The following is a 24,399-nucleotide window of genomic DNA, read 5'->3' on the forward strand; positions in this document are numbered from 1 at the left end:
TAGGAAAGAAAAAAATAACGGGAAAGCATCATTTGATGATTGTATTATGGAATTCCCTTTCGGGTGCATTCTTCAGCAATGGAAGAATCCTTATTCTGTGCACGTTTGAAATAATGTAGTTGTTGCTTTGTATTGCTAGGTACTGTGGTTTGGAGAGTGTGTGACCTAGTCTGGCTGTGATCGCTACCGGTGTGCTGTTATTTAGTGGTACGGGTTAAAACGTGGTACACCATGTACTGTGCATGCCCGGGCTTCGCAAATTATTTTAACTCAGAAAACAAGGAAATGCCAATCTGAACAGGTATGATGTGCCTAGCTCGGCCTTTAAAGCGTCTCCCCAGCCAGTCAAGGGGTTAAAAAGCTGGCATCCGACCACTGGCAGACAACGTGGTATACACTGGTAAGGTGTGACCGTGATCAGGACCGTGTTTCCTGGAATGGTAGTAAACTTTATGGCTTACTGGATGTGTTTAGGGGTTGTCGGTTTACTTTCTTTACTATAGCATCCAGTCAGTGGTTGTTATTAATATTGTTCAATGGGACTCTTTTCATCATGTCGTTCTGTGTGTGTGTCTTCAAATACAGTGTGAAAAACACTGCCTCTCAATTGGGTTCACTTGAGCTGAAATGATGCTGTTTTGTTGTATGTTTTTAATGGTTGATAATCCACCCTGATAGGGCTAATTGAATTCTTGTAAATGAAATGCCTTACATTGTGTAAATAAATCTCTCCTGTGAATAGGCTTCTCGCAGATCTGAGCTGTTCAAAGGAATGTTTTTTTTGAAGCGCATTTATAAACAGCTAAGTTTATAAATGCACTTTATAAACTCCCCCCACCCCCCGCCACATCCTGCAAAGGAAATACACAGTAGCGAAACAACTCATTGGAAAACGACATTAATAGAATACTGTGCTTGTATCAATAACAGAATGATTTATGGAATCATCCTCAAAACTCATAAACAACTTTGATATTCAAAGTTCTATATATTATATATATATATATTATATATTATATCAATATATATATATATATATATATATATATATATATACACACACACCGTTTCAATGTGGTTAAAAACACAAATACCAGAGACACATCCAAACATCATTTTTACTAGTTGATTAGACCCAAATATGGTTATCAATGCCATCATTTGACATGCATTAGCTGAAATGTGTTGTATTTGATTTATTGTCTGCTCCAGGCGATGCCTCACCCTGCAGACTCATGTGTTTAATTGTTTTTCGTTTTTGTTTAAACGTTTTAACATGTTAACTAAGAATCACTTTGCGTGCAGGAGAGCTTTTACAGCTGGGGCGTGATAACAGGTTTTAATGTAGTATCACTAAATGGGTTTATTATTTGATTTGTGTTGGAGACTTTGAAGTACAGGACTTGCCTACGTTTCTAAGTACAGTACTTGTAATTTGCTGAAGGCCTTTTTCCCCCTCTGCATTTTTCAGGCATCCAATGCGCAACACAAAGCTGCAACGAACTATTGCATGCGATATTCCAGCCAATATTCACATTAAGAATTCATAATGGGAATTTCACACGTTTATATATATATAGATATATACACACACACACACACACACACACACACACACACACACGTGTGAAATCCCCATTATGTAATTATGCCATTCCAGGAAACATGGCCCTGATCACTATCACACCATATCAGTTTACACCACGTTGTCTCCCACTGTTGGGATGCCAGCTTTCTACCCCCTTGACTGGCTGGGGAGACCCAAAGGCCTGGTTGCTCTTGCGGTTCACTACCACCTAGTACGGCTTTAGCCTGTCTCGGGATTTCTGAAACACGCTGTGTGCGCGTTACATGCGATGCCATTCTCCTGGAATGAGAAACGAGGCTTTATCAATTGTATTTCAACCCTGGAGCCTTTCGGGGGAAGCGATGTGTGACGTCACTTTGGGGCGCTGCCGCTTCGTTCTCGAACATCTCTTAATCTCAAGATAAAGAACGCCCTGTGATCTGAAGAGAAGGCTCACACCTTTACAATTCTGCCATGCCAGCTTCCCCGCCTGCTATTAAAATAATACGAAAGTGCCAAGCCTGTTCTCTTCAGAGTTTGTTTAGTGCAAGGCCATGACAGCTTAACACCTGCTGTGACTTCACTATTGCATCACTATGTTCCAGTTGGTTCCAGTCGGTTGCTATAGCGAATACCTACAGCTCTGGCCATGCTTCAGACCCTTTGACAGGCTGCGGGAGGACAGGCTGATGATCCCTCACTGATCCAGTGAGCAGAGAGAGACGTTTCTCTGAAGGCAAGGAACGAGCACAGAGCTGGTGTGGGAGACCTGACAAGAGAGCTCATGTCTGTAACACACCTGCAATGATTTATATAGACTGATTCAGCACTGAGACACACACACAGCCTATCAAACCTCAACCAGAACTGTGCGTACTGCTGTAGCAATGCGGGAACATAGTTTGATTTTATTACATCCTGTTGTGCTGCTGGCACCGTTTACAGATCAGTTAACCATGCTTAATGAATCCTTCTTTGTTAGAAATGCATTCATCAGATACCCATTCAAGCTCACTGGCGTGTTTCTCTTTAGAAGAATCCTTCGGCATCCCTTTAAAAACACATGACCTTACAGGAGTGCTTTTTGAATTCCAAGGGGCCTTTTAAATCGAAAGGGGAGACCTTGTTTTTGAAAAGACGAATGTATTACAAAAGATAAGGCAATGTAGTATATCTACATCCTCTCCTGCATAAAAGTGACTCTCCACATGGATTCAATTATCCCAAAACCGCACGGCATTCCAGTGACTTTGGAAACTATTTCAATCCAACTTAGGCCAGGCTCAGGAAAACATAACTGGCTTCTTATCTCTGGAACTGCATGCGGAATGGAATGCAGTTCTCGATTCTGCTTCCAATCCGGAATTGACAGCTAAGTGCAAGTTAGGAACACCTTTGTCCAGTTTGACGCAGCAGTTGCAAGACAAACATTGTGAATAACCTGAACAAAAATAATAATGCTTGAAGGTCTGAGCTTGCACTTGCTTTGCGGGGTTTCTCAGGGGTAATGCACTGCTGTCTCCAGTATTGTCTCAGTGGGATCTTTCTATAAGGAAGAACTGTACCATTACATCAGTGTGTCACATGATGTCAACATATTAATTTGCATGCATAGGTGTAGGGCACCTCTCCACATTATTACATGATGAGGATGCTCTTTAAAAAGGAGGTGCAGAATCATGTAACGATGCAAACAGAGTCATTATCTTTTATAGTTTAACATGAAGACAAGTACAAAACAAGCACACTCAGCGAGTCTCAAAAAATGAACTATGAAAATACATAAGGTACACAGAGTATAGTTTAAGGAACATTGTCTAACCCTTTGCTGGTGCTTGCAAGAAAAAAAATGCATATACTGCTCAAGCACTGTCTTTGCAAAGTACAAGGGTCACAGACAGATAGGAGTTCTGGAGCGCGGAAATCAAAAATCCAGCTATATATCAATCAATAACAGCTACAGAATAGAAGATGAATACAACCCTATAGGAGCCACAGATCTCAAAACCACCCACCTTAAAAACCATTAAATTATGGAAAAGTACTTACATTTTTAAAGCATCTTTAACACACACCCAGACACAAATACAGGGTGCTTTGGTAATTACTGTACCTAAGGGTATTTGGGTGTGAGATTAAATTACAGAGCTGTACAGACATGCTCAAAGTTTTACATCAGACACACACACAATGGGATGACAGGTGTACGCTGTTGTGCAAGGTGGGGGTGCTGTTTTGAAGCTATCCGAGGTTAGACCATGGGTCAGCAGGCATCTCTGCTTGCGTTTGACAGGAGCTGTGGAGTCCTCAACATACAGAGCTGACGAATCTCCGGTATAACCCGCTACCTTCTTTCCACATGAGAGAGCTTGAACTGTTCCAGGACAAAGGGGAGGATTGCCCTGTTTGAACAAAAAAGCGAGCATTTCAGCTTTAACTGCAAAACTTACTGTGCGGATTACTGTAACGTGCAGTTCGTGCTGTTATAGTCTCACAAAAGTCTATTTCATACTTTTCAGGTACACAATTGTGAGGACCTTGTGTGTATCTCACTCTGGTTTGAAGGGGTATGAGGTGTCAAGCATTCTGAAGGCACAGATCGCCCCATTGCTTTGGGTATGGTGTGATAGTACTTTAGTATTGCTTTCTAGTTACCTTCCCGAAGGAAAGTCCCCTTCATCCAATGCACTCAAATACTGAGCAGCTGATTTGCATTTCCATCCATTGATCATGAGAGCTGAAGGTCTTTTATTCAACTCGTTAACATATGCAAAACACCTGAGTTGAAGTACATTGCAGCTAGGCTGGGGGCTATAAACAAATAACAGGAGATACTGAAAGGTACAGTATAGAGTAGATTATACAAAGCAGGTCCTATGCAGGTATGACTGGACTGCAACCACAATACCCCAAACCTTTTTGTTTTAAAGAATGAAGACCTTTTCTTCCACAACGACATATACGGACAAACTGGCTTTCTTCTTTTGCACGCGTGCAAAGTTTTTACTTGATCCTGCTATGAAACTAGCAGGAACCTATTCTGGTGTAGATTACATTAACGTCCAGAATTGCCTCATGTTAGTTGGGTAATTTTCTCCATAGATGAAAGAAATGCCCTTAATTTATTTATTTTTTACAAGCTTTCTTCTGAAAGGAACACAGCAATTTTAATATTATACAACTAGCAGGAAAAAGCATTTCATGCACGACAAATGCGGTTTATTAAAACAAACAAGCATGCAAGCGCTTGAGGTTTGAAAGAGCCACCAGTGACAATGGCTCTGGTAAACAATGCCACAGCACTGTACTGAATTGGCAAAAGTAACAAGTCCTTCCTCTGTGAATTCTTTAAACTGAAATAGTTTGTTTCGATCCCGGGGGCTCGAAACAAGGGAGGAGTAGGCTCAGTAATCAGAGCCGTTTCTCACTTGTCAGGGAAAACTCTTGAGATAATTAGATTTAACAGGACTAGTGCGGACTTTGGCACTTGTTCGATAACTTGTTCTGTTCTGAGAAAACGATACATTCCGATGCTGTAGCATTCCAGGTAAACACAAAAACACAATGAGGCTTAATACTTTGGGATTCTGTTTCAGAATTTCGATTTCCAGCTGCACAGGTACCTCAGAAGTTCACTCCACAGTTGGAAAGTCAGTAGTCGAAATAATTTCACGTCTTTGGTAGCGCAGAACGATTGCAGGTTTTCCTCACTTAAAAACTGCCAACTAAAATCAATTTTCAATAAACACATGCCCGATTCCAGGAGCCCGTAATCTCTGTGGAATGTGGTTTAAGCTTTTTGTACTACACAACTAATATTGGCGCAAGTTGTGTCTTGGACTAAGCCGGTATTGGGTCATGGAGGAATGGAATCAATCCCTTTCGCCCACATGAACACGCTTGAAGCCTCTGCTGTTTTATAGGTTCCTGTTTTACTCATCATTACCCTGCATGCCAGGCTTCTTACACACTCATTGCTGTGTTCTCCCAGTTTGGGTGTGTTTCTCAGCTCCATAGCGTACAAACCTGCCTACAAGAAAACTACTTCAGAGGATTAAACACAATCCTCTATGACTAGTTAATCCCAAATCATTTTATATTGTAATAAATACATTACGATTATATATATATATATATATATATATATATATATATAAATTAGTGTACCCCTTCTTAATGCTGTACATTGAGCGGTATCGTGTACCTCGTATGTCTGACTGCTATTTGTGTTCTGCCTTATAACGAGAATACTAGTGTTAGTGTAATGGCATTATGGGGCAAATGGGAGCCATGAGCATACTGCCTTATAACCTGTTCTGCAGGATAAAGGGGGAGCACATTGTATATATTTAATTACGGTGTACAAATCACAGTCTTTTCAGATCTGAGTATCGTTAAGGAATATATTTTGTATACATTTTAGTTTCCCTACCAGACTACTGCTTGCTGTTCTGCAATTACTGTACAGGTTCAGTTGGGTTAGTTCTGTACTGTGGCTTAAACATTGGATGCAGAGTTCTTTCAATCCCCAGGGCACTGGGAATTAAGGTCAGTTTTGAACAGGCTTAACCAGCAATTATAATAAACTAGGTTCCTAGTATGTACTCCAACAATACAGCACATATTCTTGTGAATTTTGTAAGGCTGTGATTTATTTAGTTTTGCATACTTACACTGAGAATGAGCTGTAATGATATCCAGTCATCTTTCCAACCCTAACCATTCACCCACCACCACCCTAGCCTCACCTAACCTGTCATGCCATCACTACTGCTCTGTGTAAACAGTCACACGAAGCACGGCTCTGCCTGTACATCTTTATTTTTTACCTGATAGAGCCATTTCACTGGTTTTTGCCTCTGTAGGTCAAAATCGATAATATAATAAAAATACCAAGTAAGGTGTTTGTTTGCATAACTGTTCTGTTTTGGCAAGAAGTTTCAGTGAAATTATTTTAACTGCACCCTTCCACCTTCAACCTGAAAATGAACACCTTGACGTTAGAACAAAAACAATCAGAAAACACAAGATTTAGACACTAGAACTTTATTCTTCATCTTCTTCAGCTAAACCAGAAGCAAAGATTCAACAAGAGGAACACGTTACAGCAGCGGCGGGCACAGCAAAAAGCGCTACCATGAGTGAAACAAACCCCACACCATGCAGTCAGCTCTGGAGAACAAGGGGGCCGTCTCAAAGCTTGCATATATGATCTGAAATGTTTTACATGGTTCTCCTTTACCAGGGAAAGTGCAATGCAATTGTGGTTAATGTCACCGCATGGCTGCTTAGTCCATGTAAACATTAAGATTTCAATGAATTCTAATGGTTTGGTTTGTTTAATGAGAAACACCTAAAACACACACATGCATATTTAAAACATTAAAGCAGAGCCTGCTTTAAATCACAACTTCACATACAATGCACCAGAATGCTAGAGAAATTGTGCAGGACTCCAGAGAAGCGAGATCAAGGTCATGGCGGCTTCCACAGAGAGCATTTTTTTGTGGCTTCATAGAGATTATATTTTCTGAAAGAAAAAAAAAGCAGCTTCTGCACCAACAGCACAAAAAAAAAAAAAATCTCAGGTTTTATTTTGCTGCTCATATGCTGCAAATAACTTAGATGCATGGTTCGTTCAACCACATTTGCGAATGACCTAAAACAGAGAATATTCCTCCATAAATGTTAACTGTTAGAAATGCAGAAACCCTTTACACTACCACATACTATTCCAGAGTTACAAGGGTTAAAAAAAAAACTAAAACAAACAAAAAAAACCCCAGCAGAAGTGAACCCTCAGGTCCAAATCAAGATGTTTTGTGAACCCGAATGATCTGGTGCACGCTGCCTGACCCCGTGGGGTTTCAAGCCCAGTGCTAAATACTGCTAGACCCCCTGGTCGCTGTTTCGAACGTGCCGTTACCATCGAAGGACAGCAACGCAGAGCGGGTTAGAAATCAGGTGTGGGTTCCGTCCTGTCTGGAGGACTTACTCAGGGAACAGAGTTCAGGAGATCCTGGAGGAAGCTGTCCGGGTCTGGAATTTCTGCCAGAAGTCCTGGAATGAAGGAGTGCAAATGAGAAACGTTACTCAGACCTCCATTTCACAGTTTACTTTTGCTACATCAAGCACAAGCATCCCAGCATGAATAATGCAACAAAATCTTAGACTAGGAGCTAGGGGGGAGTGAAGCTCAGAAATAAGATGGTAAGGTGCTGGCTGAATGTGAGCATAGGACGTTACCTATAAAAGCAATCTTTCATTGACTCCTAACTTTGCCAACATTTATGGATTTCTTTTAAGCTGCGTCTCGTACTGACCCACGACATCGAGGAACTCCGAGAAGGACTCTGCTGGCATGAACTCCTCCTGGAAGGTCTTGAGAGCCTTGTCCGACTCCTCGTAGATGGGCATGTCGCTGTGCCGGATGTACTCTGCCAGGGAGAAGGACCAGCCTCCTTCTGTGTTACTGGTGGGCACCTTCTGCAAAGCAAAAGAGAACCACGTCAGTGGAATCGGCTGGCCGTTACGTCTGTGCAAAACTCACCAGCTGCAGTCTGGCAGGACGCAGAACACTGGCCTTGTCATTAGAACACATTAAATATGATTAAGGTCCTGTTCAGAACCAAGCCCTGAGGTCAGAATGGCCCTCGTAGGCCAAGGGGCTAAACTGTAATCATAACGTGCAGGAGCCAACAGCAGCACGGCATTAAGAAATATGCAAGCAAGTAAATGAACTGGTTTCTAAGAAAAGCTTGTCTCTCACCTTAAACATTTCATAGATGAGATCCACCAACCCCCAGAAGAGCAGCGGAGAGCGGTACACTGCATACTCCTTCACAGCTTTGTCTGCCAGTCTGGAAGAGAGCAAGCCACAGAGGGTTAGGACTAGCACCTGCATTTTAGCACACATTAATAAACTCATGCATGAGACTTGACCATACAAGGCGGTCACAACCCACATTATCCTCACGATACAATAAATAGCAGATTTCATGGAGTGGGGGAAATAGACACTTTAGCACCCATCAATTCAGCTCCCCCTCTCTTCTTGTGATGGATGCACATTACCAATATGGAACAGACACAGTAGTGTTTAAAGCAATTGAGCAAGGAAGGATGCTTTAAAAGAGAACATTTCTGAATAGAAGAAATTGATTTCCTTTTATGATGGGAGTAACCAGTCAGTTTGAGTCCTGACTTGCTTTTGTGTGTGTCTCATGTTCGCTGGTATTTCAGCAGCAGTTTTATCTGATGAGTCAATTACATTTTCCTTGCAGATTGATACGAGAATGAAAACGCCCTTTTAAAATGTAACATTGTTAAAAAACAGAAAAAAAAGCTTTGTTAAAACACGTAGGATTGAAGTACCATCCTCACAAAAGAAATGGATGCAAACAATGTTCGATTCTCAAAAAAGGGAAAAAATATAATGCAGAACAAAAAGAAAAAGCAGGACGGGAAGTAAAGAATGAAGGGTCACTGCAGTACCAAGCTTCAAGCACGTGAAGAAACAGATCAAACTGTATTCTGTGAAACCACCTCTTGGTACACGGGGGGGGGTGGGGGGAATTGGGGAATTCAACCACTTACTTGGTTTGCAATTTCAGCATATCAAAAGATTAAGTTAATAGTCGAACCACAGTGATTCAGAGTATGAAGTGATCTTTGTGTCATGCTGGAGGGCAGATCTAGCCCTTTCCTAGGACACAGCAGAAACACTCCAGATTATAGTAAAGACAGGTCATGCCCTTCACGTCTGTCCCATCCCTTCAATAGAAAAGATACAGCCACCCACTGTGGCTCCGAGAGACTTGGAACCGTGTCTCTTTAGTGGCTCTAGTGCAAGAAAACGATTGCACTTCCTTCAGCGTTGTCAATGGCTCATTAATTATTGAAGCTTAATAATGATGCCTCCCTAACTCAAGAACACTAAACAGTCTGCTATATGTGCAAAGGCTCTTACTGCCGTCTATAATAGGTTATGCAGGGACCTCTTTAACACGCAACAAGAACAACTTGTTAAAACATTCACTTTCAACGCTCAACAAGCAGACAGGAATTTTCAGAACATTCTGCTTCAAGCACAAACCCAATAAGCCCCACCTGCCCAAGATCAATATGCAGGCTAATTTAGGACAGTTAAGCGAAGTAGTTATGCTTTAACATAAGTACTTACTTTGTAAACCATAATTAGTAAAAAAGCCTGTCTGGGCAACTTCAAACACGGATTTAAATGCAAGGCTTTAGTGAAATGGGCACTCTGTGTTTTCACATGGGTGCACAGCTGCATGGAACCAAACGCATACAACTGATCCATGCAGGAGACAAACGCAGGACTTTTCAAGCTTCCCATATTGATCCAATACATGTTATCCTCCTGTGGGGGAAATAAATCCATAAAAAAACACTGTGGAATGAAAGCTGCTGCTGCTGAGCAGAGCAACGGCTTTTTTTTTTTTTTGTCCTATACTTGTAACGATATGTAAAAAACAGAGTGTTGTAGCAACTCTTAAAGCTACATCTGTAGTGTCAATAGCGTCCTCAAATCATACCTACTGCCATTCTCAGAGACGCCACAATTCATTACAAGAAACAGCACACAACAGAGGGCAAGAAACAGCACAGAACAGAGGGCAAGAAACAGCACACAGAGGGCAAGCTTTTATAAAATGGCAGTAAATCAGAGACAAGAGACAGACGCTGGGGACAGAAAGTGATCTCTGCAACGTTTAAAATGACCAGGCAGCCAGGATAAAGCTGCTATGCCATTAAAAGATGAAACACAGATGCAAAAGAGAAGAGATGTTTCTTCTCGAGAAGGCTGAGCAGCTGTTTGTTATATTGGCTCCCATTAATAACTTCTGTTTGTGGGAAGGGGGAGCTGCTGCAGAATTTGGAATACAGTCTGGGAGGTTGATAAACAGCACATGTAACAATTGGGTGGAAGTTCGGTTTAAATTCTAAGACGCTTTCAGCTGCAGACAGAGGTACTGCCAAATAGTTTGAAAAATGACACACAGCAGCTTGTTTTAATAAAAAAAAAGGATTTTCTAGACCTCTGCAGCATTAATATAGTGCTTATGTCTATATCATAAGGGAATAAACAAAAGACAAAAACACTTCGAACCAAGGGCAAGACAGGGAAATGTGAAAATTGTCTCAATAACCCTGGATGACTATTACTGTTACAATATTCAAAAACAGTACTTGTTTTACAGGAAGGAGGTGTGGCATTGTTTCCAGGGTAGGATTGCTTGTCTTTAGTAACACTTAAAAATAGGTTGAAAAGCCAAGGACTGCAAAGATGAAATACATGCAGGCAAAGAACATGTTTTGTGTCGACAGTGAAGTTATACTGTCGCTCTTCCCAGAGAGGATGTTAGAAATGTTCTGCTGCGCTCATTCTGGGGTGACCTACCTGTCAACGTCATTTGAAAAGCTCGGTGTGCATGCTATTCTATCAGCTCTCATACCTACCACATATAACTGAGAAGGCGGCAGCCGAACGCCAATCAATAACTACCAGACATGAGGAGGTGACACTTTATACAACATTTACACACTGGAGAACATCACAGCGCGGCTTACACTAGCTTACTGACCAATGGAATTGCAAAAACAACTCTATCTGCATTCCAACTGCTATGATTTTAGCCCTTTGCAGTCCTGTCGGACCAGTTCCGACATCATCAAAAACACGTCAAGCGCAGGTCTCTAGTTGTTTTGTCTCTGGAAAAAGCAGAGAAAGCCTTTCAATGGCCGAGTGAGACCGATAGGAGCCAAAAAAAGAACAGGGGGTGGATCTGAGCAATACACAGAGGCCCGGCTAATGGCTCTTACTTGCTGGCGCCCCCTGGTGACACTTTCCTGACGTGCGTGGTGACCAGGAGCCGGCGCAGGAAGTCGATGCGCGTGGCTCTCCAGCGCTCGGGGGGCAGGATGTGCAGAGCCATCAGGGTGAAGTAGTGTGGCCCGTCCACCTCCAAAGAGTTCTCCAGCCACTTCTCCTTGGGCTGCTCCAGGAAACTCTGCAGGTTCTTCTCCTCCCGCGACGTGGCCCTCGTCCTGCAACGATATTCATTATTGCACTGACCTTAGCCAGCCTGGTTCTGCAAAACCGGGCTGCCAACTGCGTTAATGCAGATTGCATCACAGGCATCCAGAGATGCACAACACATTCCCCTTTAACGGAAATATTTGTATCGTGTTGTATTTAAAAAAATAAATCAATAAAAAATAACCCTTGCAACTGAAAATAATTTGTTTTGGACACAAATATTTTTAATTGAATGTTGTCTATTTTTTGCATTGCTTTACAGGGGAGGGGTCCCCGTAAGACTAGGAGAGGTTTTATGTTTTTTAAATCCGCCCCCATGTGAGGTCATCATGCACGAAAGAGTTAACAGAAATGAAAAAAAAAGAAATAAAAAAACAGGATGGGTCATATTTGATGGTTAAGAAGTTTTCACCAAGCAGATGTAAAAGTGGTTGAGCACAGCACAGAGGCAGCTGAAGACTCACGTGTTGAGCACATAGAGCACGGTGTGGATCATGTAGGGGATGAGGTGGATGTTGCTCTCCCTGCCCCCCCCTCCCGTGTCCACGCTGAAGGACTGCTCCGTGGCGAAACGCAGGAACAGCAGCTTTATATCGTGGATGTTGAGCTGGTAGGTGGGCTCGCGCTGGCCTGTGCACTCCTGCAGGTACGTGTTGTGCCTGAAGGTTTCAAAGCAACAGCGATTGTAAATCAACGAAGGAAGGAAAAGGAATGTCAGCAAGAACAAAAAGTACTAAGAACACATCTAGTGAAACACGTTTGTAAAACAGATTTAGCTTCCCCCGTTTGTAATGTTTCCTTTGTTTAGGTCATCCACTCTTTCAGCAAACGATCCTGTCTCTACTCAGAAACACCAGAGTCTATGAATGCATTTATTTATTTTATTAATTCGCAATTGGCATGCCTCTTGAAAACACGAAGAGGCTATTATTTTAATATCCTCTTGCAGTTGTTCGTTCTCGATCTCTATGGATTATTTTGACAATGCAAACAAAAGAGCCTTTGCTGGCATGCTAAAACAGCTTGTCTCAATACAGGATTAAATGTAACAAAGTGACGTCATGACAAGGATTTCAATGACACATTACAACAGGTGTCAGTATCATAATAAAATAAGGCACCCTGACCTACAAATAAAGAATGTCACATGTTGATTTCCCACACATAGTGTAATACATGTTACAGAACCCAAGACAAAAAGTCAACCTGCACGAAGCTTGCTGAAAACCACGAAGCCGGACTCACCTGGCCAAACACGTGGCGAAGGCAGACTCGGGAACATGAGGCCCCCAGACAGGAAGCAGTCCATTACACTTCGTATTGGCGTTCTGCAGGGCGGCACTCTCCCATTCCTCACGCCCCCGGGCCAGCCTAAAACGCCAAGTGGACACAGTGCGAACTGTTAAATTGCTGTGGTAAATGTCGCATTTAAAAGTACGGAAGGCGAGAAGCTTCTCCATACCTGACAGCAGCGAGATGACAGTCGTAATGGACAATGTTAAAGTGCGAGACAGTGCTGTAGCCTTGCTGCTTGCGGGGCTTGTTCTCAAACTCCTCCACAGCTACGCGCTTCGTGAACGTGTAAATACCCAGGACTTTCGTCGGCTGCAGGGGGGGCAGGGAGCACAGCAGCGTGTTGTTAGCAAAGGCTTTGTACTTGCACACAACACATGAAAAGCACATCCAACCACTGTGGTTAAGTGAAGCCCCACCTGGAACTTGTATCCCTCACGGCAGATACAGCAGGTCAGACCCGGCTCTTCGATCAGCTCCTCCATCTGTTTGAGTAACAAGGTCTTTGTCACCACCTGGCCCTTCTCGTTGGTCTGAAAAAGAAGGCAGCTTAATTAATATTACAGCTTTGGCTACGAGTTTTGCATAACTGAGAATTATAGGATTGAGACAATGTAAACAACAACAAAAAAAGCTTTATGAACATAATTTATATCTTATTTTACATCATGTAATCAAATAAATTACAAAATGATATTGGAAGTCTACGCAGTACAGTATTTCATGTTAGATTTTGAAATGCCACACTTCTAGGTGTCCGTTTTTTTTGTTCAGTATATGGAAACACTACAAAGCAGTATGCAGTTCAATAGGTTAACGTAACATGATTGAGCAGGTTTCATGTAACTATGAAGCAAAATGAATTAATTCTGTAGGGTTGCTGATCACAAATCAGTTTGCTTCTTCATACCAGAGAATAAGCGTTGCTAGTACGACGCACGCTTGTGGCGGAAGCCCTCTGATGCAGTAATAACAGGGGATCTCACCGTCATTCCCAGCGTCCCCAGTGCCTTCTGCCTCATAGCCATGGCCATGCGCTTCTTCTCGGCCCTGGTCTCCTTGCGGGCCGCGTCGATCTTCAGGTTCACCTCGGGGTGCTCCCGCAGCACGTCCAGCAGGTTCTCCGCCAGCGTCCCGATGCCCTCGTCGCTCGACACCTGCTCCAGCTTGTGCAGGTTTGTGATGGAGTTCGTCCCGATTAATACCTGCTCAGGGTCAACGTGCAGTTAACGGTTATTCAAAACAAAAAGAAAGTGGCCTCAAACTGGGCCTCTCTGAGCCACCCCCCGCCCCTTTACCTGTGTGGGCGGGTGCTGGGTGGCCAGCCCCCGGAGCAGCCTCAGGATGTAGGGCAGGCCAGGGCGGGAGAGGAACTTTTTCCACACGTCAGCATCAAGGCTGGAAAAACAGAGTCATGGTTATAAACTGAACGGAGTAATCCAACATGCCACTCTACTGCCAGACAATGCTGGCTCCAGGAGTGGAACGCCTCTTGTTCGATCCAGTTGTTATGGGCAAATACAAATACACAATCCCTTTGCACACTGCACCCAAAATATTTATTCTTCATCACCCAAAACTGTACCCCCCCTCAATGGCTTTTGTACTTGATCAGCAGACGGCAATGCGTCTAAAAGACTTCTGCATGTGTGAACCATGAAAATTACTTTTTGGCGCTGGGGATGTGTTTCTCCATGTAATCCAGAGCGTTCTGGGTGATTCCCTTCTGCAGGATGAGGTCTTTCAGGTGGTGTCCGTTGCTGTTGTTCTTGATGCCGGCCGCGATCTTGCAGAAACAGTCCAGGAAGACCTTGTCATCGGCGCTGTGCTCTTCATCGTACCTGCATTGGTGGAAAAAAAAGGAGTCATCATCAATACAGGGTTCAAACTCCAAATTCATAGCTTTGGCACTACGGACACTATGACACACTACTTCACAAAGCATTTACCACTGTGCTAAGTAATAGCTTCTTCATTACATTTTACACACCCAGCAAGAAAACTACTAAAGGTGCATGTTGAAGCTCTTAAAATGAACTGGTTTTAATCTACCACGGTGGTAAACGTTTGTGAATATGGCGTGGAGTTATATTGATTTAGATGTGCAAAACACTGCTCGTGTCTCCTGGAAGCGGAGAAAGGGACCGATCCACTCACTTGTCAAAGATGCAGTAGGGTTTGAATCGGTCCACCAGGATCTGCATCTTGTCCACCTCGCCGAAGGACAGGTAGGGGATGATTCGGAGAAGACCCTGCAGCACGCTGGGGTTCGAGCGCACAAAGGGTGTGTTGATCTGGTCCAGCAGCATTACCAGCTGGTCCTTATCCCCTGTTAGCAGCAGGTTACCCTGGGGGGGGGGTCAGAGAACAGAGCAGTTATCATCCAAGTTATGGAAAAACTACAAAAAACACAGGCTTTGTGCAGTCAGTTTCAATTCATTTTTTTTCTTTTCTTAATAATACATTTCAGTATATGAAGACACCACTATAGACCGGGTGTTAAAGTACTAATCCCCTCCATCTAAAAAAAAAAAGGTGGAAGTGACAATCTGGCAGGAAGCCTTTAAAAGTATTACACATGTTGAGAGTTCTGAAACCAGAAACTGGACGAAAGGAATCCTTACTTTGTCTTCAGAGAGCGTCTCTGCATTGGCTTCATCCAGTATGATCTCCATGATGCTGAGGACCTGCTCTGCGATAGAGGCACCGCCAGAGTCTTTGCTTTCTTGCTCAGCCACCAGCGCCTAGGACACACACACACAGAGACAGGGGTCATTGGAGGACAGCTTGGCTTAACGCAATTATCGTCTCTTATTAAAAAACGGTTGGATCCGTCGTTGAAGGATCACTCACCAGGTTAAGAGTGCCAAGCATCACGTTGAGGGTGTTCATCTCGGGTTTGACCAGCTGCTGTCTGTTGATTTTCACCTTCACGCAGTAACTGAACAACTTCAGCAACACCTGGAGGACCAAAAACCAAACTGTTACACATCGCGCCGCGGGATCAAATTCTCACTGTATCTGTAGTGCTAGCAATTTAAGTGTGGCACTGAAAATGACAGCTCGGTAATTGAGCAGGTTGAATTGCAAAACAAAAAAACACATGACCCACAGTTGGTTCTCATGCCTGCATAAGGACCAGCGACTGCTATGGATACTCACAGTGAGGAGGTGGCGCCCCTGCTTGAAGTCCTTGATTCCAGACAGTCTGCTCAGCATACACTCCAGTCCCCCACACTGAGCCATCACTCCAGCCATTTTATACACCTCTTCCTCGTCCTCCTCTTCATCTGAAGAAACAGAAAGGGCGAACAGAAATGAGCACGTCAATATATTGCAAAACCCAAATTACAAAACTTTCTAAGCAGTTCGGCTACACAGGACAGTCTAGAACCCAGTACCTGTGGTGGAGTCCAGTGACTCTATAAACTCTTCAGTGGCATCTCCAAGAAGCCCTCTCATGCGGTAGATGATTCTCATGGGCTCTCCCTAAACAGGAAACAAATCTGCATCAACACCAGCAACACACTAGATGCTAGCAGATGAGAAACCGCAACAGAAGAAGATAAGAGGCAATTCTTGGAGCTTCACCGTAACTGGATTCGGGATGTCAAATGTATTTAATACGAGAATCTCAATGCTCACCTCATTCGTGGGGCACCAGACCTTCTTGTAGACCTCAGCAACAGGGAGATCAAGGCTGATGATTTTATTATTAACCAGGAGCTTAAAAAAAAAGGGGTGAGTCAAGTTAACCTTGCTCTTCATTATAAACCAATAAAGAATCTGTATTTCTGCACTGTTGTGTAGGATACCTCCATGCCACTGTCATCCTCCAACAGGGCCACCAGGTCACAGTCCTGGCAGATCTTGTTCTTGATGTCTCTCATGAGAGGCCCGATCCCAGGCTCGTTGCTGCTGTAGGGGTTCCCCGGCATCCTGCCCTGCAGGAAGTCCTCCTGCTGCGGGTCCTTCTCCAGGGTCACAAAGAACTCTGTCACCTCGTTCTCCTCCTGGGGGAAAGGGATGAGCAGACCAGGCAATGGTAACACCGTGCACACCATGCCATTAAGGAGATGCTGCTACTTATACAATAAAATGATCACATTTTTTTTCTGGAGTGAAGGGAAAATCAAGTGCTCACCGGGTAAATGATACTGCAGAGCCGCTCGAAGATAAAGACCGGTGTTCTGTAATCATCTAGGTTGTATCGCTTGGTGGTTTCGATGCACACAGCCATGAAAGCCTTGGTTTCTGACTCCGTGCCTAGACAACAACGAACAAGTTTGAGATGCAAGCCTTCTTTTCGACCGCACGCTAAAAGGAAGGGGCAGTCCTACAGTAGTGCCGCGGCTCACCTGTGGTCATGTCCTCCAGCATCTCCAGCAGCATGTCCTGGGTTTCATCGATCAGCTTGGTTCTCTGAACCACCAGCTTCCGAAGACACAGGTATCCGTTCAGGACGGTGCCCACCAGCCGGCTCTTGAAGTGACGCTTAATGGACTCCACCTCGACGAAGGAGGACAGCAGGCCTGCGGGAAACAGAGCAGAGATAGATCAGGCATTCCCTTTCGGGAAACTGTCACGACCACCAACGCGCGAGTCTCAACATTACAAACCTGTCTAAAAAGAAACGCATCATCTCCTCCCTGGAACTAAAACACTGAAACAATGAATGAATCTGAAACCAATAGAATTAACTCATTTTGTTTCATAAAGTCGAATGAAACCTGCTGAATAACGTTATGTTAACATATTGAATTACATATGGCTTTGTAGTTTTCCATAAATGTAATGAAATGTGATATTTTGAAAATCTATCATCAAATACTGTATGGCTTCTGGTAGACTTTATCATTTTGTAGTTTCTTAGAATTACTTGATGCAAAGCTTTTGGCCACAGCTGTACATGTATCTTGTAACATTAAAACACAGCAGACAGGTTGCCACCTGAGCCCATCCTCAGTACGCAGTACCTGTCAGGCTCTTCAAAGCATATCCTTGCTGCAGGTCTGTGCTCAGGGTTGCCTCCTCCAGGGCCAATAAACGTGCAATTTCCTGTCAAAACACAGAGAGCCATTAGAACACGATCACCCCCAGCTCGCTGTGCAGCAGCAGCAGCTCAGTGACACTGCACTCCCTTCAGTTATACATATTTTATAAAACCCTTTCCATACACCTCTGTACAGCTGCCTTTAAAACACAGTGCAATCACAGATGCAGCTCCTAAGATGTACAGCCCCTTTTGGTGCTGCACGACAGATTCTTGCCTAACTACTGCTTAAAAAGAAAAGAAACTAAATCCAACAGAAGCTACCCCTTCCCATGACTCTAAACAGTTATTTCCAGATGGACAGAAACAGCTTCTTAATGCCATGTTGAGTGTGTGCACCTTTAGATCATGTGACCACTTCTCCACCATTTTAAGACCCAAGATAGGCTTTTAATGCTGCATTGTCCAGCTTAATAATTGAAGTATTTACAAGAACATTTTGTCCTGTACGCTAGACACAATGCAATGGTGCCCCCTCCCCATGCACACACACACACACACACACACACACACACCAGGCTCTTTCAGCTCTTACCTTGGTGATGAGGTTCCCAATGTATGGCAGAACCCCCCGGGCCGCCAGGTACACCTTCCAGTGAGCCGGCTTGATGAGCTTCTGATAAAGGGCCAGATACTCAGCTGCACACTCCCCTGCAATGCTCAGCTCATCCAGGTAACTGGAAGAGAAATTATTCAACCAAGTTAAGACTACACTGAATGCATATAAAAATCAAGGCATGTTTTATAAATATTTTAAACAGGCAGTGGCTAGACTGAAAAATTCAAATGAAACCTTTACATGTCCCCGATAACAGCAAAGGGGCACAGCAGATAACAAAAACATTTTTTTTTCTACATAAAACAAAACTAAACTACCAATTGCCCTGCAGAATAGTTTGCAATGAATTATTTTGCACGCACACTTTTACAAAACCTTTGCAAATAACTAGACGAGATACGTGTTAAAAGAAAGCTCCTAATAATCACTGTCTAGCCGGGATCAGGATCTCACTGCTGTGGCAGGCAGTCTGACGTACCTGGTGAGCAGGTCAAGGACTTGCTGCTTGCGGCTGGGGATGGTGGTCAGAGCCTCCACGATGGTGCAGGCAGCCTGCCGAGCAGCCTGGGTTGCTGGGGTGAACAGAACCTAGGAGAAAGAGAGGTCATCTTTCAGTAATATAACAGTTTCTGCATGGCTTCTGGAGATCCCATGAGCACAAACCTGGCTCTACTTTATGCAAGTAAGGTTGTCCAAGATTAGTGGGGTGGGAGTGGTGAAATCAGCAACTGACATTTTGTCTTCATCAAACTCCAAAGTTAACCGGTTTTACTCAAAACTGATTTTTAAAAGAAAGCTCTCTGTATTAAAAGAAACACACATCACACAGTAGTTAGTCTCGGGTCTCCAGCGCCCTTGTACATTACCTGCCGAAGCCAGTTATTGTGTCCCAGCTTGAGATCCAGAGGGGGCGTTCTCTTCCCTCGCTTGCTCATGAACTGCTTCCACTTCCACACGTATTTCTCCAGCAGGTACTGCCGACGCAGCTCTGCTTTGTTGGGGGGCTTGTTGTTGCCGGAGTCTTGGGCTGCATGGGAAGGTAAAACAGTGCTTTAACACAAGCGCTTATTAGACTTTAAAACAGAAAACATACAGAGTGAAACTTTTTTTTTTTTTTTTTTTTTTTTTTTACATTTCTAAGCTCAACAACAACTGCCAGATAAGAAAAAAAAAAAAAAAGAATCCGATGCAAATATCACATTTTTGTCTGGAAGCTGAAAATAAAACAAAAAGTCGTTTTAATAAATGGTGGTTTTTACCTCTGGCTGGAAGGCATTTTTTCCAGGCTTCGTAAGAAGCCTTCGAGTCTTTCTTGAGCCAGAGCTGAGCCTGTGCGTGGATCTCGTTGCTGTAAGGCTTGACAGTGGTCAGAGACTCTACAGGAATTTCCTACGCGGAGAAGAAAATGCAGCCGTGAATACAAAGACGCACAGAAGCTGTACAACTAAATAATTCACTTGCATTGCAAAAAAAAAAAAAAAGAAGAATGATTGATGATGGATGTGAACCCGCTCTGCAGTACCTTGTTCTTCTTGCTGGTGGGGGCTGGCGGTTTGATGAGTTTCTGTAGGATCCTCAAGCACATCAGGGTGATGTTCTCCACCACCACAGGAGTCTTGATGTTCACAGCCATCAGGAACAGGCTGAGAGCTGCATACAAACAAGCAGGAAGAGGTTCATCGGCACAGCCCCAGCTAGCGAGCTGCCATCACAAAAAAAATCTGTGCAAAAGCTGCCACTCACCGCAGCGGAGACGAAGCTCCCAGCAGCCGCCTTCTTTAGCGATGGAATCCGTCAGCAGCAGCATCTCATACTGAAGGCTGCTGGCCTGCAATGCAATTTATAAACACAGCGGTCAGTCAGACACAACTTAATCTAGAAAAATCACACTCATGTATGCGACGTCATTCCAACTACTCCTCACCAGATCAGGATTAGCCCAATGCCCTTTGAGCGCCGTGGAGACTTTAGCAATGATCAGGTCGTTCATCTTCTGCGTTGCATCAGGATTGTCTCTGCCATGGGGAAAGCAATGGGGAAATCATTAATTCAGAAGATACTGGGGGAGGAAAACACAGTAAGCAAGAACAGCATGACAGTGCGGAAGAGGAATTAAACACGAGAGAGAGGGCGGGGAGGGGGGTGCTGACACAAAGGGTATGATCGTAAGGATCTGAGAATTCAAAACATCTAAAAATGAGTGTTGCTGCTTATTTTAGGGCAGGAGAAACAGTTCAGAAATATTTTTACATACAAACTGACAGCCTGAGCATTCCCTCGGTGAATGAATGAGAACGGAGAGCCCCATCAGGAGAGCAGGCGTACCTGGTGAGGAGGCACATGAGCTGCCGCACTTCCTCCCTCATGGTGGCGGCGCCGCGGCGCAGGTTATACTCGAACAGCTCGCGGATCAGGCCCTGCAGTACCAGGATCTGCCTGATGGCGGTGTTGGAGGCCAGGGCGCGCAGCAGCGTGATGCAGTGCTCCGTGACAGCCAAGGCGCAGCCGTAGCACTTGGTGGAGGAGGTGTGGCCGCAGCCCAGCACTGACAGCGCCCGGTACTGGCTGGCGGTGATCGTGGGCTGGGCCGTGGTGCGCGAGGATTTCGTGGCCGCCTCTCGTTGCTGCAGATCGTACTCCAGCAGCTCCCTGCGGGAGGCCAGCACTTTCTAGTATCAGAAAACAATTTTACATCTGATTAGCTAACAAACCCAGCAGAAGACCCTCAGTACACTGAATAGCACACAGGCAGGGAGACTGTAAAATACAATCTGATGCTTAAAAGCACAGGCTTTATTGATGCATTGCAGGACATGAGTCACATGGATGCGATTCCTACCTGTATGATTTTGGAGAGCTCGTCGAAGGAGGTCTTGCAGTCTCCAGAGTACTCCTGGGCCAGCTGCTGAATGTACCTGTTCACACTGGCTGAGGAGGCTGCGAGTCCTGCTCCACTGCCAGCGTCATCCTGAAACACGTTCAATAGACATACATTTAAAATAAATGAAGTTCTAGACATGCACTTGCTGAAAGATCGAAGACACACTTTATCTGATGAATTACTGGCGACATCAAGCACCTACGCCAAATCCTGCCTACTACAGGACTGGATTTCATTTATTGCAAATTTGCTGGTTCGCAGTTTGCAAAGAGACTTATTCTCTCTTTCAGGCTCACCTGTGGTTTCTCCGGAGCTGCCTCGTTCACTTTGGAAAGCAGGTTCTCCAGCTGTGGACGGTGTCCCATCAGCTGATGGTAAACCCGGTCAGCCTTGTCCAGGAGAGCGTTGATGTTCGTTACAGCCTGATAGGGGAACAAGATTTTAATCACAATTCCCATGCAATGCAGGGTGACTATTTTAATGAGTCATTTAGCAGACGCTTTTAACCAAAAGTGACTTACAGAGACTAGGGGGTGAACAATGCATCACAACTGCTGCTGCAGTCACTCACAACAGGACCTCGGTTTTACATCTCATCGGAAGGACAGGTTAAGTGGCTTGCTCAGGGTCACACACAGTGAGTCAGTGGCTGAACCGGAAGCTCATGGTAGCAAGCCCTTTTCTTTAACCACTGGACCACCAAGCCTACTTGGTGAGCAAGTCAGTTCAGTCAGCTTAGTCAGCTTGCCTTGCTCATCAATATCTTACTTTTTTCCGGTCTTCCTCGTTCTCAATTGGGTCCACTGCGCAGCAGGGCTTAGCATAGAGCATGAAATCAAAGCGGCCGTATTTACAGAAGCCACAGGCATTGCACAGGAAAGGGTCTTTTTCATCATAGTTGATAGATCTGAAATGATTAAAAAGAAAAAAAAAAGTACTATTAATTCTAGAAGTTGCTTAGGTGAACCAAAACTATTTCAGCCATACTTAAGTTGGCTCCCCTTCCCTTTTGTAATCTAACACAGATTTCAAAACAATACACTAGCCAGCAACAAGAAAGTTCTGCTTATTTGCTGTACCTAAAATACATCAGTTACGGCAGTACTAAGATGACCTGGCACCCTCCCGTATCATGTTAAGATGGGGTGTAACAGCAGCCACGTCCTCTGCCCATGCCCTCCACGCACCTGCACTTGTGGCACTGATACACGTTCTCTCCACAGTTGCCACAGACGCCAGGGTTGGCCGGGACGGAGGCGCTGCAGCGTGGGCACTGCAGGGTCTCGGTGGAAGCCTGGTAATTCTCGTAGAAATCGGCAAACTCGATCATCAGGTTGGACGCCACGATGGGGAGAGGCAGGTCAATCTTCACCTCCGTCTGACCCGGGGTCAACTGCACCTTCTTGGCTTTGTGCCAACGAGCCGGTCTAGACAAAATAAATAAAAATAAAAAATAAAGAAATTAAGAGATGGTGTAGATATTTCCAATTAATTCAAACCGAATCTAGTGTGGGCTACAGGAATATCCCAGCACTGTTAAAGGTGGCAGTCTTTTGGATTAAAACATACACCTAAAGTTTCAGACCCCGATAAGCAGCATGTTACCGTGGGTACTGTAGTCCAAGAACAGCGTTAATCTGGGCCTGTGAAACCAACCCCGTAACGGTTTTCATATCTCAGATTTGAGGTTCAAATACTAACACTTTGGTCGAATACGGCAAAATGTAGCTTCAAGCGACTCAAAAGGTGACATCAGCACTCACTTGTTCTTCAGTTCTACGATAGCCTGCACCGTCCTGTTGTTGTAGTACAGGTTGACGGTTCGAACCATTTTAGTGCGCTTCAGGTCCCCAATTTTCACCGTCACTTTGCTGATGGTGTGGCTGCCGATGAGCTTGACCACCTGCTGTGTGGTGGTGTAGCGGGTATCCACCTTGATAGAGGACAGCTTGATGTTCTGCAGGTCACAAATACTGTGTGTAAATCACCTGGATGCACACTCAATGGTCTTATGGAGAAAAATCTATGATTTTATAGACTTACAGAAAAGGGCACTTCAGGATTGTTGCAGACAAGACAAGGGTCACTTTCCAGGTAGTAACCATCAAACTCCACGAGTCCAGACAGAGTGCTGGGAACAAAGAGAGAAATTGTACACAGATTATTGAAAAGCACCCGTTCAGTAGCATGGTTTTCACACGAAGCACGCCCTGCTTCCAGATTACAGACTCACTTGTAGATGTTGGAGTTGGGATGGTTTGTCAGAATGTGGTTCTGGGTTCGGAGAATCTCTACAGCCTTCTGGGAGTACTCTTTCAGCTGCAAAATAAGAATTTACATGAGAATAAAATGATGGGAAAATTTTGCTGAAAAAAAACATCTAATAAAAATAAATCTCCAGTTTGCTCCAGTGCTGGTACAATTACCTTCTTCTCAGTCTGGAGAGTCTTCAGTGAGAAGTATCCCAGGAGATCCACAAACTGGGCTGCTTTGCGCCCGTAGGCTGGCAGCTCGGGCCAGATCGCCCACATCAGGTCCAGGAGGAGCTCCTGCTGAGACTTACTGGAGTTCCTAGGATTTAAACACAACACTGAAGTCAGCCCCCCCCCTGGTTTCAGCTTGTGCATCTACAAGAAGTGCAATAATTTAACACTCCTGCACGCACACAATTTCAAGAAGACACATTTATTTGTGCAGAAACCAAGATGCTTCAACTGTAAGGACTATCCTCAGCGGGAATGTAACAAGCTACATTGCCGTGAGTGTGGAGTCCAGGTGTGCAGGGCTACCTGTAGATGTGCAGGGCCAGACAGTGAGCCTGCCAGCGCACAGAGGAGGCATTGGACTCCAGCAGGAAGCAGCGCAGGAACTGGATCAGAGTCTCCTTGTCAGCGAACGTATTCAGCTGGCTCACCAGAGCCATGGACAGCTGGTCCTCCTGGCTGACTGAGCCTTCTCCTGAAGAGACACAAGCATTGCAATG

General features: G+C 44.4%; 1 protein-coding gene across 13 annotated transcripts in view; it reads right to left on the reverse strand.

The window, feature by feature from the left end:
- Positions 1–3,296: 3,296 nt before the first annotated feature.
- Positions 3,297–24,399, reverse strand: part of LOC121328558 (E3 ubiquitin-protein ligase UBR4-like) — a 49,385-nt gene continuing 28,282 nt past the window's right edge. For 6 of the 13 annotated variants that reach the window (XM_041273291.1, XM_041273297.1, XM_041273296.1 and 3 more), the window contains 38 exons: positions 24,206–24,374; positions 23,843–23,987; positions 23,650–23,735; positions 23,460–23,547; positions 23,180–23,373; positions 22,604–22,843; positions 22,185–22,323; positions 21,713–21,838; positions 21,375–21,503; positions 20,861–21,204; positions 20,460–20,550; positions 20,279–20,363; positions 20,058–20,185; positions 19,795–19,924; positions 19,402–19,565; positions 19,014–19,123; positions 18,512–18,653; positions 17,900–17,981; positions 17,282–17,455; positions 17,068–17,189; positions 16,739–16,936; positions 16,569–16,649; positions 16,325–16,412; positions 16,086–16,213; positions 15,777–15,884; positions 15,548–15,667; positions 15,081–15,271; positions 14,591–14,764; positions 14,222–14,321; positions 13,910–14,128; positions 13,343–13,456; positions 13,093–13,235; positions 12,876–13,001; positions 12,095–12,289; positions 11,414–11,638; positions 8,337–8,427; positions 7,891–8,053; positions 6,598–7,627 (listed from right to left, as the gene is read on the reverse strand). In XM_041273291.1, the coding sequence (XP_041129225.1) occupies positions 7,563–7,627; positions 7,891–8,053; positions 8,337–8,427; positions 11,414–11,638; positions 12,095–12,289; positions 12,876–13,001; positions 13,093–13,235; positions 13,343–13,456; positions 13,910–14,128; positions 14,222–14,321; positions 14,591–14,764; positions 15,081–15,271; positions 15,548–15,667; positions 15,777–15,884; positions 16,086–16,213; positions 16,325–16,412; positions 16,569–16,649; positions 16,739–16,936; positions 17,068–17,189; positions 17,282–17,455; positions 17,900–17,981; positions 18,512–18,653; positions 19,014–19,123; positions 19,402–19,565; positions 19,795–19,924; positions 20,058–20,185; positions 20,279–20,363; positions 20,460–20,550; positions 20,861–21,204; positions 21,375–21,503; positions 21,713–21,838; positions 22,185–22,323; positions 22,604–22,843; positions 23,180–23,373; positions 23,460–23,547; positions 23,650–23,735; positions 23,843–23,987; positions 24,206–24,374 (5,417 nt within the window). In that variant the 3' untranslated portion in view covers positions 6,598–7,562. Of the gene's footprint in view, positions 3,970–6,597; positions 7,628–7,890; positions 8,054–8,336; positions 8,428–11,413; positions 11,639–12,094; positions 12,290–12,875; positions 13,002–13,092; positions 13,236–13,342; positions 13,457–13,909; positions 14,129–14,221; positions 14,322–14,590; positions 14,765–15,080; positions 15,272–15,547; positions 15,668–15,776; positions 15,885–16,085; positions 16,214–16,324; positions 16,413–16,568; positions 16,650–16,738; positions 16,937–17,067; positions 17,190–17,281; positions 17,456–17,899; positions 17,982–18,511; positions 18,654–19,013; positions 19,124–19,401; positions 19,566–19,794; positions 19,925–20,057; positions 20,186–20,278; positions 20,364–20,459; positions 20,551–20,860; positions 21,205–21,374; positions 21,504–21,712; positions 21,839–22,184; positions 22,324–22,603; positions 22,844–23,179; positions 23,374–23,459; positions 23,548–23,649; positions 23,736–23,842; positions 23,988–24,205; positions 24,375–24,399 lie in introns of those variants that run through there. The other 7 variants (XM_041273300.1, XM_041273299.1, XM_041273298.1 and 4 more) reach the window with 3 other exon arrangements.

This window comes from Polyodon spathula, chromosome 16 (assembly GCF_017654505.1).
Source record: "Polyodon spathula isolate WHYD16114869_AA chromosome 16, ASM1765450v1, whole genome shotgun sequence".
NCBI classification, from domain to species: domain Eukaryota; kingdom Metazoa; phylum Chordata; class Actinopteri; order Acipenseriformes; family Polyodontidae; genus Polyodon; species Polyodon spathula.